At 36.1% G+C, this 16,994-nt stretch overlaps 2 protein-coding genes across 2 annotated transcripts in view; one reads left to right on the top strand and one right to left on the bottom strand.

Annotated features, from left to right (window-relative positions):
* Nucleotides 1-1,575: 1,575 nt before the first annotated feature.
* Nucleotides 1,576-6,052, top strand: LOC125862060 (protein NRT1/ PTR FAMILY 8.3-like). Its single transcript, XM_049542037.1, has 5 exons — nucleotides 1,576-1,779; nucleotides 2,087-2,192; nucleotides 2,277-2,494; nucleotides 4,198-4,754; nucleotides 5,176-6,052. Exons 1-5 carry the CDS (start codon nucleotides 1,639-1,641, stop codon nucleotides 5,996-5,998), a joined length of 1,845 nt encoding a protein of 614 aa, XP_049397994.1. The 5' UTR covers nucleotides 1,576-1,638; the 3' UTR covers nucleotides 5,999-6,052.
* A 1,355-nt stretch (nucleotides 6,053-7,407) lies between these two features.
* Nucleotides 7,408-16,994, bottom strand: part of LOC125862062 (protein NRT1/ PTR FAMILY 8.3-like) — a 29,204-nt gene continuing 19,617 nt past the window's right edge. Inside the window, exons 4-5 of the mRNA XM_049542039.1 lie at nucleotides 15,759-16,315; nucleotides 7,408-8,314 (exon numbers count right to left, since the gene is read on the bottom strand). Of these exons, the coding sequence (XP_049397996.1) occupies nucleotides 7,495-8,314; nucleotides 15,759-16,315 (1,377 nt within the window). The 3' untranslated portion in view covers nucleotides 7,408-7,494. The remainder of the gene's footprint in view (nucleotides 8,315-15,758; nucleotides 16,316-16,994) is intronic.

A 16,994-nucleotide genomic window follows, 5' to 3' on the forward strand; every position in this document is an offset into this window, starting at 1 on the left:
TGAAAGATGAAAAAGAATTAGCTTAAGGATGACTGCTGAATATCAATAAAAAAGAGAGCTTTGTGTTTAACAACATTCACATTATATATATATATATATATCCTTAATAGGATTCAAGGAATTTGCTAAGCTTGTGACCATAATCATAGGTATATATTAGGCTCTATTATAAATTAGATGAGTAACAATAATGATTAAATTTCATTTCAATCAAGAATGTAGTTTCACATCTTTTTGAGATATTTAAGAAACTCAAGGATGCGGTTACGCACCTTGACCAAATTATTTTAATAATTAATTTTGTTAATTCACACCAAGAGGTGTAAATTGAGAACTCGGCGCTGATTTGGGTCAACAACGAAGAACCCAAAGCCTTCCTCACCACCGTCCTCCTCCGTTGCATTTTCCTATGAGAACTCAACGCTAATGTGGATCAACAAGGAAGAATTCAATAACCTCCCAAATTAGCCACAAAATACAATTTCGTCGGAGATGGATTGAATCGGCACAAAATCTCTGACGGTTCATTGAGTTATTCGCTAAATTTTGAAGATTGGGTTTGATGATGATGATGATAAAGATATATAAGTGTCCGTTGAATAAGTTATTATTTATAATGATGCAATATTTATGATGTTTACGTAGTACCTTTATATCTTTAAAATACACTATTAAATAATACAAGATAATAGGTCTTGTTCAGAGTTTGAGATTCTTACAATAATTTTGGTTAAAGTTCAAATATATTTCGAATTATTTTCCCTTTGTAAAACATATAAGTATAAATCTTGTTTATATATATTTTTTTATTAAAAAAAAGTGAAATATATTTCGAAAATTTGTTGAAACTTTAATTCAAATTTTACCCTAAACTTTTAATTTTTTTAAAAATTATTTAAAAATCTATGATTAATTGCTAATTATAAAAACTCAATCTTTTTTAAGAATTAACTTCAAAATCTATCACCAAGTAAAAGCGAGTCTAATGAAAAGAAGAGGAAAATGATGTGCTTTGTGAAATATATAAATAAAGAGAAGTGGAAGAGGGCATGTTTCTTCAAATAATTGTCCACTACACTCTTACCTAATTAATTCATTTAAATAATTCCTCGTGTTTTTTTTTTAATTTTGTTTTTTTTGCTTTGGAGTAATTTTTTATTCTTTCCACTCCATCATCAGAATCATCCATGCTCAACCACTAAAATAAGTTCAAAGAAAAAATATATTTTAAAAAAAGTTTTATAATTTAAACTAATTATATAATTATAAATTATTTTATATTATAAAAAACAAGAAATATTAAATTAAGTTATGGAATTGTTTGGTAGCTAATACGATATTTGATTTGCAATTTAGAAACCACATAACTAATAATACATGTATAAGTAATGAGAAAATCAGTGTATTATATATGAAAGAACTAATATATCTAGGAATCGTTTGGTAACTGATTTGAAGATGAGTTAGAGAGATATTAATTAATCATACATATATTTAATTAGGAGGTTAACTTATTTATATATAAAATTTAATACTATTGTGTTATGATTTCAATCACATGAAAATATGATTCTACAATATGCATGTCCAGCATATTAGTATTCAATTTCTCTGTGGGTTGACCCATTTTTGCTCTTCATGTGCCATTTCCCTTTGCAGATTCAAAGAAAAATTTCAATAGATAAAGTGAAGTGTACTGTGATCCATCAAGTTGAAGCTGTGTGTATGGGTACTCAAACAGAAGAAATACCTCTTCTACAAGATGGTGGCATTCATCAGGTTCTAATTTATCTTTCTCTACTTCAAAATACGAGTTAATATCTTTAAAAAGTTACTGAACAATGAGAATTTATCTAGCAAAGTCATCATTTAACTTTGTTTCATATGAATAAAATCACTCAACTGAAGATTTTTATCTTCAAAAATCACTCAATTATGTTTATCATTAAAATAAGGATTTCAAAGACGTACTCCACAAGTAAGGCTATTTTATCTTTCTCAACAATTTGGGGCTAAGTCTTTCAGATTTATGAAATATCAAAGACGTAAATAGTATTTGGCATTCATAAAAATTTCGTATTTGTAGAATGAGAATAGTGGACTCTACACTAGAGATGGTTCTGTTGATATCAATGGTAATCCTGCTTTAAGGAGTGAGACAGGGAATTGGAGAGCTTGCCCCTTTATTCTTGGTATGTCAGACTCAAATTTTGGCGTAGTTATTTATTCAATCTCTTTTATGGTATAATTGATTTGATTGCGGACCTTCGTCTAAGGTAATGAATGTTGTGAACGTTTGGCATTCTTTGGTATTGCTGGTAATCTTGTTACCTATCTTACCAAGAAGTTACATGAGGGAAATGTCCCAGCAGCTAGAAATGTCACAACTTGGCTAGGCACCTGTTGCCTAACGCCCCTTATTGGGGCTGTGATGGCAGATGCATACTGGGGAAGATATCGGACGATTGCTACTTTTTCTATTATCTACTTCATGGTAAATATCTCAGCTTCATTTTACATAAAATACTAAACTTATTTGCTTCTGAGATGAGATTAACCTTGGTGAATCTTATTCTTCTACAATTTGGTGGAACAGAAGTAGTGGTGCGGGTCCGTCATCAACTTTTTACTGAATCTTATATAGACATTCAGATGACAGTCAAACAGAAGTTACACTTATAAAATTTATTGTGTTTTAGCTAGTTAGTTTATTATTCATATCTGGAACATTAGGATAGACAGTGGAATTATAGTCAAAAGGAACTTTTGATATTTGAAGATGTTTTAGTCATTCCTATTTGTAACAGCAGAGAGTATTTCATCTCCCCCACCCCAAAATAAAAAAGAAAGAGAGACAACAAGAAAAGGAAAAATAGTAGTAGAAGTTACAGAATCAAGTGATTAAAACTCTGGGGCTTTGAAAACATGTTTTCCATTTCAAAAATGGAAAAGAGAATAACTGCTAAGGCAGGCAGCACTTCCCTAACGAAGTTTGGGGGATATTGAGGCAATTAGTAGTCATGACGGTTGTGACTGCTGGACAGCCTCCTAACCTTACTTCTGATGCTTCACTCCTTAATTAACCCTTCACTGCTACATCCCCATGCAATCTATTCTACTCAAACCTGTTGCGTATCACCACAGCATACCTACTATGACATGGGATTCAGACAGAGTTTGATTGACTTATCATCAATGAAAATTTACAATATGCTGTTATTGGTAAATTTCAAATAGATGGCCGGAACTCAAAGATTTAAGAAAGATCACTCCAACTCAATATGAGATCAAGGTTGATTGCAAGATAAGGTTCTTAAGAAATCATTTTGTGTTAATCGGCTAACACTTTTAGAGGACCAAGTTAATGTGCCAGCCAAGCCGGGTTCTATATCAAGTTTTAAAGAGATATTTTTACCAATGTTAAAGCAGGATTGTTGGTTTGATCCAGATGAAGAAAGTCAATTGCAGTTGCATATATTTTGTTTCAGGCCTACCTCTTGATTTATCCGCTAAAGAGTCAGTATTTTCTCTTGCATCAGCTGTTGGGAAACCTTTGACAGTGGACATGTCTACAAAATCAAACTCGACTTAGGTACACTAGGGTGAAGGTTGAAGTTGATTAGCTTGGAGAGTTTCCAAACAAGTGCAGATTGACTGTCGTGGCATTGTTATCGGTGAAGTCAGATCAAAATGAATAAACGTACATTATAATTATTTGCTCAAATATTGCAAACACGCAATCTCTTCTTTTCTTTAAAAACCAATTTCAGGATTTTCATCGAAAAACACTCCCAATGGAGGAAAGCTTCTCAAGTTCAACTATCATTATTCCTAACTCTCGGTCATTGCTATTCAACTGATTAGCTGTTGTTATCTCTAATTAATTTCTCTATTGATGTAAGAATTCAACCACTTTATTAATGATCATCGACTATCATCTATGTTGATGATGGTCTGTGGACAATTAGTATAATCAAAACTTTAACCACAAGACATGTATCTTTACAACTGATACATGTCTTGTCTTGTGAGCTGGAACCTAACTTTCTAGTGCCCTATTTCCCTTTTGCAACAATGAATTACGAAGCATATATCCCGTTCTTGCTGCCTTTCTTCATCTTATATATATATATATATATATATCTTTGCTGGACTTACACTTGTTATTTCATGCTTTTTGTGTTATTGATTGTGTAGGGAATGTGCACATTGACACTTTCAGCTTCAGTTCCTGCTTTTAAGCCCCCTGACTGTGTAGATTCTGTGTGCCCTTCAGCAACTCCTGCTCAGTATGCCATATTCTTTTTTGGCCTCTATCTGATTGCTCTTGGAACTGGTGGGATTAAGCCATGTGTTTCTTCATTTGGTGCTGATCAATTTGATGACACAGATCCAAAAGAGAGGGTTACAAAGGGTTCCTTCTTCAATTGGTTCTATTTTTCTATCAACATTGGAGGTTTGATATCAAGCACTTTGATTGTGTGGATTCAACAAAATTATGGATGGGGCTTTGGGTTTGGCATCCCTGCAGTTTTCATGGGCATTGCCATTGCAAGTTTCTTTTTCGGTACACCACTCTACAGATTTCAAAGGCCTGGGGGAAGTCCTCTCACAAGAATATGCCAGGTTCTGGTTGCAGCATTCCACAAATGGACCTTGCCTGTCCCCGATGATAGTACACTACTTTACGAAACCACAGACAAAAGCTCTGTAATTGACGGAAGCAGAAAGCTACTGCACACTGATGAACTGAGGTGATAATATTCTCTTCTTTGTCAAGGAGAACGTTTTTATTCTAAACTCTTTTCTCCTCTATGTTATCATAATGCTCGTATGAAAGTCATGACATTTATAAAGAAAATAATAAAGCCAAAAATTCTTACTTGGACATAGGCTTAGCTTTTCAAACAATTGATGCGTCAAACGCTCAACAATATCTACATCAATATAGTTCAAATCTATCAATTCATATCCATAACAACGCGACATTGCGTACTTGGTTTATTTTCACTTTGAGACGTTGCGATCCTTTGTTCTATCAGTAAATGCATGTCTCCTTAATGGCATTTAGGCACTTGGTGTGGTTATATTTATGCTTTTACACCTTTGTCAATATAAGTAGAAAATATTTAATTTCAAATTTTTGGATCTTGTGCATAACATCATCTTCTTCAGATGCCTTGACAAAGCTGCTGTAGTTTCAGACACCGAATGGAAAACCGGGGACTATTCCAATGCTTGGAAGCTCTGTACTGTTACGCAGGTTGAGGAACTGAAAATTTTGATTCGCATGTTCCCGATATGGGCAACTGGAATAGTCTTTTATGCTGTTTATGCACAAATGGTTACAATGTTTGTGGAGCAAGGGACGGCGATGGACACTGCCATTGGTTCCTTCAGAATTCCTCCAGCATCTATTTCAATTTTCGATGCCATTAGTGTTATTATATGGGTCCCAATCTATGATAGGATCCTTGTTCCATTTGCAAGGAGGCTTACTGGAAAGGAAAGGGGATTTTCCAAGTTACAGCGAATAGGAATTGGACTTTTCCTTTCTGTGTTGTGCATGTCAGCTGCTGCTATCGTTGAGTTCAAGCGTCTACAAATCGCAAGAGACCTTGGTTTGGTAGATGAACCAGTTGCAGTACCTCTCAGTATCTTTTGGCAGATTCCGCAGTATTTTATACTGGGAGCAGCCGAGATATTTACTTCCATTGGGCACCTTGAGTTCTTCTATGATCAATCACCCGATGCAATGCGTAGCTTGTGCAGTGCATTGCCACTGATGACCAATGCTTTGGGTCATTACTTGAGCTCTTTCATACTCACACTGGTAACATCCATTACAACTCAAGGTGGCAAACCTGGATGGATTCCAAACAACTTGAACAGTGGGCATCTTGATTATTTCTTCTGGCTCTTGGCTGCACTTAGCTTCTGCAACTTTGTAATCTATGTTTTATGTGCCAAAATGTATAAGTCCAAGAAGCCATCCTAAGTCCAAGTTCGTTTTATATACTAAGGGGGCGTTTGACTATGAAAATTAAATAATATTCACTTTATTTGAAAATTTTAAAGTTGGAGTTGTGTTTTCACAGGTTTGACGGTTCATCGGGCTTGCTGTCAGAGCTCTCCTTTGGCAGCACTGTGCTTCATTTTACTTTCTTTCTTGACTGGACTGATTTCTTGTGTAACACAATAGAAAAAACTATTACAAGACACTATCATTGCCTAAGAACTAGCAATTATTCATAGCTGAAAGCATCAAATGTGCCGTCAAATGCCGGCACATCAACACCCTCAATTTAGAGCATTTACTTGTCCTCAACCAACACCTAACACTGTATTTACAGACTCATGGACTATCAAGTAGTTTCAAACATTCTTTACTCAGGCATGCATATGTATAACAACTTCAACTAACAACTAACTTTCAAATAGAAGTTAGTAGCGGAAGGAGTGTTGGTTAATGTAAGAGATGCGAAAAGAGTGAATTGCAAATAATAAAGGGCCTGGGTTAAAAGTAGCTAAATGAAGTTCAACGTCTAAGATGAATTGAGAGGTTATCAAATGCACGTTGATAGCTGTTGTTGGTCACTTATGGTTGAAGGTACTCGAATGTGAAATTACATACAAAAGGTAAAGGCAATCAACATAATGATATCAAGAAATCAGTGTAAACTCTCGTTCAAGTGGTATTGTGTTCTTCGCAAAAAATAAGATCTTAAAAGAAACCCTAAAAAATACTATTTCTAGTTCCAGGAATTTTGAATCAAGACTGCAATTTCCTGACTCGTCCGACGCCTCGCCTGACAGCCCAACACAAGTGTGACGTCTGACCGTCGTGTGCTCATCAAAGAGTGGTTGTAACCCTGCATGTCAAATGCAGACGGCTCATCAGAGATCTGATGGTCAGTTAGACCCAGCGTCGCCTGAACTACAGAAGATGGAATCAACTCTGCAAGTGTAACGCTTGGTCTGACGGCACATCATAGGCCTCACGATTCGTCGTCTTTTCCATCAACCAGGCTTCAAACACTAGAATTTTTCTCTGCAAGTATGACGGTTACCCTGACGGTCTGTCACGCTTGCCATCAGAGCTCTCCTTTGGCAGCACTTTACTTCATTTTGCTTTCTTTCTCGACTTGACTGATTTCCTATCTAACACTGTAGAAAAAATATTAAAAGTCACTATCGTTGCTTAAGAACTAGCAATTATTCATAGCTAAAAACATCAAATGTGCCATCAAATGCAAGCATATCAGAGTGTGTAATAACAATTTTGAGCAAAGTTACAGTGTGTTTTAAGCCATTTTTCCTTTTGAGAAATTGCGGATTATAAACCATAGTCAGAAAAAATACATTCAAATTCTAAATATCCTTCGCAAAAAGTATGACCAAACACAATTTCAACTTTAAAAATTCCAAAATAAAATGAATAATATTTAATTTCCATGGCCAAATGCCCACTTAGCGTATAAAACAAACTTGCACTTAGGATGGCTTCTTGGATTTATACTTTTTGGCACAGAAAAGATAGATTACAAAGTTGCAGAAGCTAAGTGCAGCCAAGAGCCAGAAGAAGTAATCAAGATGCCCACTGTTCAAGTTGTTTGGAATCCATCCAGGTTTGCCACCTTGAGTTGTAATGGATGTTACTACTGTCAGTATGAAAGAGCTCAAGTAATGACCCAAAGCACTGGTCAACAGTGACAATGCACTGCACAAGCTACGCATTGCATTGGGTGATTGATCATAAAAGAACTCGAGGTTCCCAATGAAAGTAAATATCTCGCCTGCTCCCAAGATAAAATACTGTGGAATCTGCCAAAAGATACTGAGAGGTACTGCAACTGCTTCATCCACCAAACCAAAGTCTCTTGCGAGTTGTAGACGCTTGAACTCAACGATAGCAGCAGCTGACATGCCCAACACAGAAAGGAAAAGTCCAATTCCTATTCGCTGTAACTTGGAAAATCCCCTTTCATTTCCGGTATGCCTCCTTGCAATTGGAACAAGGATCCTATCATAGACTGGAACCCATAAAATAACACTAATGATATCGAAAAGTGAAAGAGATGCTGGAGGAATTCTGAAGGAACCAATGGAAGTGTCCATTACCATCCCTTGCTCCACAAACAACGTCCCTTGTGCATAAACAGCAGAAAAGACTATTCCAGTTGCCCATATCGGGAACATGCGGATCAAAATTTTCAGTTCCTCAACCTGTGTAACAGTACAGAGCCTCCAAGCATTGGAATAGTCCCCAGTTTTCGATTCGGTGTCTGAAACTACAGCAGCTTTGTCAAGGCACCTGAAGAAGATAGAAGATTGATAATTTGAAGCCAAACTAAACCAGGTCCTTTGCTTAACCAAATAGTAGAGGAAAGTGGTATTTTCATGAGATAGCTAGCAAGAATAAGTACAATTCCAAGTTGCTGCAAGTTCAACATAAGTTGCATTGAGGATTGTGGAAAACATACTAGGTGATTCACTAAATTTTTCGGAGAACTAGTTTTTGTTCATGCATTTTATATAATGAACTTTAAGAACATACAACACCAACAAAAATAAGCTATAGTTCCTTCAAAGTATCATATTAATGACTAAAATATTGTTCAAATTAAGTATTTTCGAAAGCATCTGAATGAATAATTAGATGGTAACATTACTTGTATAGACAAAGGATAATCTTAGAACAAGATGATTTCCCTAAAAGATAAGTACCGGCCATTAAAGGTGTAAAAGCATAAATATAACAACATCAAGTACCTAAATGCCATTAAGGAGCCATTTACTGACAGAATAAAGGGCCACAATGTCACAAAGTAAAAATAAACCAAGTACACAATAACACGAAATATCGATCCTTAAAATTCATGTTGTTGAAATTTGCTTTTAGTTACTACAATTGTCTTTAGCAAAATAAGTTGTTTAGTTTAAGATGAATTTGAAATTTCGAATTTTAGTTAGGTTGTTTGAGTTGTTGAGATATTTTAGGTCGTTTTAAATTTCAAATTATGCAGATTATGTGTTTTATACGGGCAATTTAAAGCCCCTCCATGCTTAATAAAATAATTGAATGTCATTTCAATACATTGAGAGACATTTTCAATTCTTTTTTGCTGTCCCATCTTTTAAAATAACCAACATTTGCAGCCTTAAGTTTCCTAGAAATACAAATATAAAGAATTATCAAAGAAATTCAAAATAATTCATATGTTCATGACAAAATCTTTATGTAAATCCAATTTATTCACTAGTGATTACTGAAAAACTTTAAAGCAGTAACATGACAGAGTAAACACACTCAAAGAACTCATTCTTCACACTAAAAGAACTAATTCCTCCTGCTAAAGAATAGCATCCATACCATAAACAGAGTTCTATATGGATCATCTGAGTATCTAAAATTTATTAGAAAGATTTTTCTTGATTTTTTGTTTGATTTGACAACTCAGTAATTAGTGCATATCATTAATAGGAATCGGTTTCAGTCGTTGCAGAAGTTGAATCCTCCTCAGGACTCTTATATAACTCTCTATATATGTGTAGTCTCTCAGTTTCCCCCATTTTGTTAATGAAAAACCCAAAGCAGCTTTATATATCTTTATGTGCACTCTATAGCTTCATCAATCTCTATTGATCTTCATGTGCATCCTCCGCCTTAAGAACAACTCCTATGTTGACAATCTTCCCTTAAGAACTAGCTCTATTGTTGATCTAACTTCCGACTTCTGCTGCCATCTGATTTCAGTAAGGTTTGTGAGCTTACCTCCGTCCATTTTGACCTCAACAAGTTTTGTAAGCTTGCTTCAGCCTTTGTAGACTTCAACGAAGTTTGTAAGCTTGTATGAACCCATGTAGGTTTTACCTTCCTTTTATTGTAGCCCACTAGATGGCTAGGTTGCTTGACTAAATAAGTTTTGTAAACTCACTTAATCAGTTTTAGGGACTCTCCCTCCACTCATTGCAACCCTATAAGATGGATAGGTTTAGGAATCCAATGAAATCCATGTCTTTTGCAAAGAACATCTCTTCAGTATCAGTGTAAGGACCAGGTTCTTTCTTCTACAACCAAGTGTTTACAAAATTCTTTACAATTGTTATAGTACAGTTGCAGATTTCTTCTTTATGAACCTTCTTAGTCCTTCCTCGGGACATTATATCTTTTCTTCTTCAATCCCAAATATATCCGGTTGTTCTACATAGAACCAGATTCCTTTTTAAGTAAGAACATGTTTCTTTACAATTCAGTCTATAGAACATGAATACATTGTACATATGAGAATGGAACATCTCTAAGTTTCACCCTTTTGGATTCATAAGAAAAAAACAGTGCTTAGTAGAATCTTCATGAGAACATAGCAATATGTATTTCCCACTCAAGAACTTATCAAAGCTTAAATAGAGGATATTTTGATGCATCATTTTAGACAATTACATTAGCTTACAACACTGCTATGAAAAGATTTAGTAAGGTTTTGGTATTCAAAGGTGAGTTGAAAATAAGTTATTTTGCTAAGAAGGAAGTATATTCTAAATAAGTTCTTAAGAACCTTGTCAAGGTAAGCAATGACATCTTTCAATTTCCCCCTTGCCTTTCTTATCATCAGTTTTCTGCTCCTGACTTATCAAGGGAAACACTAATGATAAGGTCTTTATTATCACACCTCTTGATTCATCCTTGTTGGACTGAACTCAGATGACCAGGTTCTCTATCGGTCTCTTTTATTATCCAGCTCTTCATCAACATTCAAGACCAACCATCCCTTTTGATTTTTCACTCCTAATTTTCACAATGATGAAACTCCCTCAACTCCAATCAATATTTTTTTCTTATAATCCAGAGTTATCTTCTTCTTTATAATCCACCTTCTTTATTTCCCCCCTGAATCACTGCCTCCTCATATTGATGCTCTTTTGTTGTTTTGGGCTTTTGTCAATTGAGGATTTTGGAACTTTGAATTAGAGATTCTTTGGTGTAATGTGAGTCAAATAAGGAAGTGTTTTGAAGGTTTTAAACTATGTGGGGATGAAGTGTGATCAAGCATTCTAGTGATTGGTTTCTAGTTTGATGATGATGTCAAGCATTCTAGTGATTGGTTTCTAGTTTGATGATGATGTGATCTAGGTAGGATGTCAAAATTTGCTTTAGGGAACTGGATTAATGGTTTAACAGTGTAGACAAGCTTATGCAATTTAACTACAAAGAAAGGAGATGCATACCTGACTTGTCATAAGAACGAGATTATTTGACTTTCTTTGCGTCTGATCATTCTTAAGAGTAGGGTAACATCACCAGAACTCATCTAGCCTTTTTGAGTTATCCATGAGTGCGTACCGGTTAAGGTATAAGGTTGGGATATATACTTGTCTTAGATTCATCCACCATTACTAAAACTAGAACATGGACAACTACTGGGAATCAAGAGAGTTCTTGATCTCATCTTAAGTAATTTTCTCAAGTAAGCCTCTTCACTTTCTCTCATGTGATCCTTGCTTCTTCATCACATGTGCACTGCTCTTCTTCTACTGAATTGTACCTCAATTAGTCTATTGATCATGATTACTTCTCTTGCCTGAGGTCCTAACTCAATGCTGATTCTCTTCTTGCTCTGTACACCATCTTCATTTTCTGGAGAACCAGTTCCTTTATCTGGTTTCTCAAGAAGTTCATGCTTCATATCTATAATCATTGGTCTGAATCGATCAATTGTGCTAGTTTTAAACATGAATATTTCCTTCTTAACCAGCAACCAAAAGACAGCTAAGTTCACTATGAGCCATCACGAGATAATCGCAGGGATAGACCTAAAGCATCCAGGGATTGTGCATTGTTGTGGTGCATCACGAGAAAAGGTGTCCTAGTTAAGGTTGGCGTATATGGACTTGGGCAATCCTTTCCTCATGAGCTAGATTTTGGGGTTGAGTTAGGCACATGTGTCATATCTTTACATGGTATCTGTTAGAATAGGAATAGGAATAAGAATAGGAATAGGAACAAGAAATAGTATATACAATCCTTTTTTTTTATGACAAGGGAAACCCGCAGCCGCTACCCCTTTGGGTGCGCACATGGTAAAATCCCCGCTGCTTTGCAATAGCTCGCAAACCACATAGGAGAGATAACCCGCACTAGGTAAGCCCGGTGCGACGAGCTCGACCCAGAAGGCAAAACCCCTTGCTTTCGCTGGCAAGGGATTTCGAACTTGAGACCTCCAACATGGAAGTCCCAAGCCTTAGAATAGGAGAAGAAATAATATAAAATCCTATTTGGTAAAGGATAAGTATATATAGTCCTACTTGGAAAAGGATTGTACTCCCTCTGTCCAACAATACTTGTCCACTATTGACTTTGCATACTTCTTAAGAAATTATAAATAGAGAGGTAATTTTACTATACCACCCTTTGAATGTAATAAATAAAATTTCTTGAAAAATATAATGAGGAAATGACTATAATTAATGATAAGAGTAAATTAGAAACTAAGGGGTCGTTTGGTGTGAGGTATAATAACAAATAGTCCCGGGATTAAATTATAGTACCGCTTATTTTGTTGTTTGGTTGGCAAGTTCGGGATAACTTATCCCGGGATTAATAATTAGTACCGGGATAAGTTATCCCTCTCCTTGGGTGGTATAGTAATCCCGGGATAACTTATCCCGGGATAAAATAGGTAAATGACAAAAATGTCTCTTTCAACCCTTTTGTTATATCACTTTTTACATTAATGAAGGGCCTTTTTGTAAACAAATAAATTGTTCTTAAAATTTATTATTTTGAATACAACAAACCAAACACTCAATAAAAAATAATTCCAACACAACTTATCCCATCATAACTAGTCCCAACATAACTTATCCCATCATAACTCATTTTCAAACCAAACGACCCCTAAGTGTAAAACTATCCATTAATTTCATTAAGTGGACAAGTATTGTTGGACATCCCAAAATAATATAGTGGACAACTATTGTTGGACGGAGGAAGTATTATAGTGTCTATAAATAAGACACAATTCAATAATATATTTTTCTTATATATTTCTCACACGACATCAGAGCTTCTACAATTTTGGTAGAGAATTTTAGAAAAAAAAAGCTTCTACAACTGGCGGGCGCTATAACTCATATAGCCACCCATCTAGCCAATGATTATGTTGGCAAAAGTTGAGGCAATACTATATGGATGAAAAATAATCATGCTGAGAATGACTGATTTGAGAAGCAATTGGGACAAAGAAAGTAGCACCATGTCATCTTTCCGGTGACTACTTTCTCATATCTAATTTGCATAGCACCATGCATCTTTTTGGTGACTACTTTTTTTATATCTAATTTGTGTATCACCATGCCATCATTTCGGGGACTACTTTCTCATTTTCAATTTGTATAGCACCTTGTATCTTTCTGGTGACTACTTTCACGTATTTGATTTGTGTAGCACCATGCATATTTTCCGTGACTACTTTTTCATATTTGATTTGTGTAGCGCCGTGCATCTTTCGAGTGGCTACTTTCTCACATTTGATTAGTGTAGCACCGTGCATCTTCTCGGACTACTTTCTCATAGCTGATTTGTGTTCTTTTTAATAACTCCTTAGATATGACTTACAAAGTTCCAATTTTCGTCAATATTGTGCAAAATCCAACACTACCGCAAGGTCCAACAACCTCTGGCGACCAAAGCCTAACCAATGTCGTCGATCGTAGATCCCTCACTCGCAGCTAGATTTAGGGTTCCAGCGACCGCATCAGTACCACAAGCCAATGCGTGAGCCTGTCTGACCAGCTTTCTGGCAACTTTTGGGTTCAATATCGACTTGTCTCTTGATTCTAAGACGATCTATATATTTTATACCAAATTTTAAGCACTTTTCGATGACCGGTGCACTATAAAGAAGTCTATATGGAGCAACCACCTAGTTTGGTTACTAAGGGGGAGTTTAGTGGCCTTGTTTGTCGATTGCATAGGTTACTCTATGATTTGAAATAGTCTTCTCGAGCTTGGTTTGGGAAGTTCAACACAATAATTCAGTAGTTTGGCATGACTTGTAGTGGAGCTGATCACTTTGTGTTTTATCGACATTCTACATCAAATCCAGTTTTTCTATGAGAAGACTAAGTATATTGAGATTGATTGTCACTTTGTCAAAGAAAAGCTACTCTACAACATTTGTGAAGTCAAATCATCTTGCAGATATCTTCACAAAGTCCCTCACCGGTCCTCATATTAGTTACATCTGTAACAAGCTAGGTATACATGACTTGTATACATCAGCTTGAGGGGAAGTATTAGAATAGGAATATGAACAAGAATAGTATATACAATCCTACTTAGAATAGGAATAGGAATAGTATAAAATCCTACTTGGAAAAAGATAAGTATATATATCCTACTCGGAAAAGGCTTATATTCTAGTGTCTATAAATAGGGTCTTAGTGTAATTATGTAGACACAATTCAATAATATATTTTTCTCCTATATTTCTCACAGCAGTAGAGCTAGGTCCATCCCCGTTTGGGCTCACAATCCACGCTCGAGTTGAGATTGGGCGTGAAGGGCCAGTTGAGCCTGGGCGTGAAAGGGGTGTTAGAGTGGGTAAAAATCCTACATCGGTTGGGGAATAACCAGGTGGTCTGCTTATATGGACTTGGGCAATCCGCCCCTCATGAGCTAGCTTTTGATGTTGAGTTAGGCTCAGGTGCCATATCTTTATATCTTTATAGACATTAAATGGTGCATTCGGTTCCCATTCTCGCGAGCATACTGCACACCTACCTGTCTATATATATTTGATTGTGGGGTTTGGGGTGGGGGGGATAATAGAGGATTGGAGAAGAGTTTTTTTTTAGGGAAACCTACCAAAGCATTTAAGACACTGGGAGCATTTTATGATGTTTTTGGATAGATTTCAGTAATTAAATGCTATCACTAACATCAAAATCATATTGAATTTGTTAGAATTCATCAAATTTTTAAGAATCACCACATATTGGATTTCTGAGGTGGTTTTACTACAAAAGGGTAATTACACTACCATACTTCGTTTATGATGCTTAAATAAGTATGTAGAAGCCGATTCTGAGTAGCACCCATGGTTGAATTGAAGTATCGATGAACCATAGGAATGGGTATAAATGAAGGTTGTCGTGTTGGTTGGGAAAGAAGGTGAATATTAATTGGTTATTGTAGTGATCCAAACAGATACAATAGTCTATTTAATCAAGGGGATTAATTGGTGAGTCAAGATTTTACCACTCATGAACAATTACGGACTTGGATGACTTGCAGACTAAGTCTAAAGCCCAGATGGCTTATGTTGAGTTGTAATGGATATGAATTGATAGATTTGAACTATATTCATGTAGATATTGTTGAGCATTTAGACCATCAATTGTTGAAAAGCTATGACTACATCCAAGATAAGTTGAGATACACCTTCCTTGAGTCATTTGTCCAAAAGCATGATTCTAAAGATGTACGGAAATGCTTTAGAATGTGAATGTATGTTCGAAGGGGCAAGCGCACCTCAAGTTCCCATGTTTCATGAATGCTATGCCTTAAAGTGCAATTCTAAGTATCAAATAATATGATAAAAGATAGTGATTTTGACTTCAAAAGTAAGAATTTTTGGCATCGTTATTGTCTTTATAAATGTCATGATGACTTTCATACGAGCAATATGAGAACATATAGGAGAAGAGAGTGTAAAATAAAAATGTTCTCCTGGCAAAGAAGAAAATATTATCACCTCAGTTCATCAGTGTGCAGTAGCTTTCGGCTTCCTTCAATTGCAGAGCTTTTGTCTGGGGTTTCATAAAGTAGTGTACAATCATCGGGGACAGACAAGTTCCATTTGTGGAATGCTGCAACCAGAACCTGGCACATTCTTGTGAGAGGACTTCCCCCAGGCTTTTGAAATCTGTAGAGTGGCGTACCGAAAAAGAAACTTGCAATGGCAATGCTCATGAAAACTGCAGGGATGCCAAACCCAAGGCCCCATCCAGCATTTTCTTGAATCCACACAATCAAAGTGCTTGATATCAAAGCTCCAATGTTGATAGAGAAATAGAACCAATTGAAGAAGGATCCCTTCTTAACTCTCTCTTTTGGATCTGTGTCATCAAATTGATCAGCACCAAATGACGAAACACATGGCTTAATCCCACCAGTTCCAAGAGCAATCAGATAGAGGCCAAAAAAGAATATGGCATACTGGGCAGGAGTTGCTGGAGGGCACACAGAACCCACACATTCAGGGGGCTTAAAAGCAGGAACTGAAGTTGATAGTGTCAATGTGCACATTCCCTACACAACCAACCAACAACACAAAAAGCATGAAATAAGAGGTGGAATTCCAACAAGAAGATATAAGAGAAAGAAAGGCTGCAAGAACAAGATATGCTTCGTAATTCATTGTTGCACTAGAGGCTAGAGCAAAGGTGAAAATCCCAGTAGCAAAGGAGAGATAGGTCACTACAAAGTTAGGGTTCCGGTTCACAAGACAAGACATGTATTCACTGTCTCACTTTAACTTGCTATATCAGTTGTAAAGATGCGACCTTTAACCACAAGAGTTCAAAAGAGGAAAGACACTAAGAGCATAGCTACTATCTTTCTTCCTTATCACATTCTTATGTTTCCCCAACTTTAGTTTGTCTAAAACTTGGTAAATATCACATACTTCACAAAGTTGTTATAAGTTCCATATAATGAAGTTGATAGCTAACTTTAAACAGTATTAGAAGGCTGCGTACAATAGACCCGTGTGGTCCAGCCCTTCCCGGACCCCCACGCGTAGCGGGAGCTTAGTCATAGTGCACTGGATTTCCCTTTTGCAAATGAATGATTAGAAGGTAAAGTAGATCTCTTGTCATAAAAGGAAATTGGCACTTAAGCAGTTTGCTAGGAAAGTGACTCTAGCTTCCTCAAAGTTGCAACCTATGTTACACAGGCTCTCCGAAAAAGTCGATGAGTACATGCTGGA

This window comes from Solanum stenotomum, chromosome 4, assembly GCF_019186545.1.
Source record: "Solanum stenotomum isolate F172 chromosome 4, ASM1918654v1, whole genome shotgun sequence".
Taxonomy (NCBI): domain Eukaryota; kingdom Viridiplantae; phylum Streptophyta; class Magnoliopsida; order Solanales; family Solanaceae; genus Solanum; species Solanum stenotomum.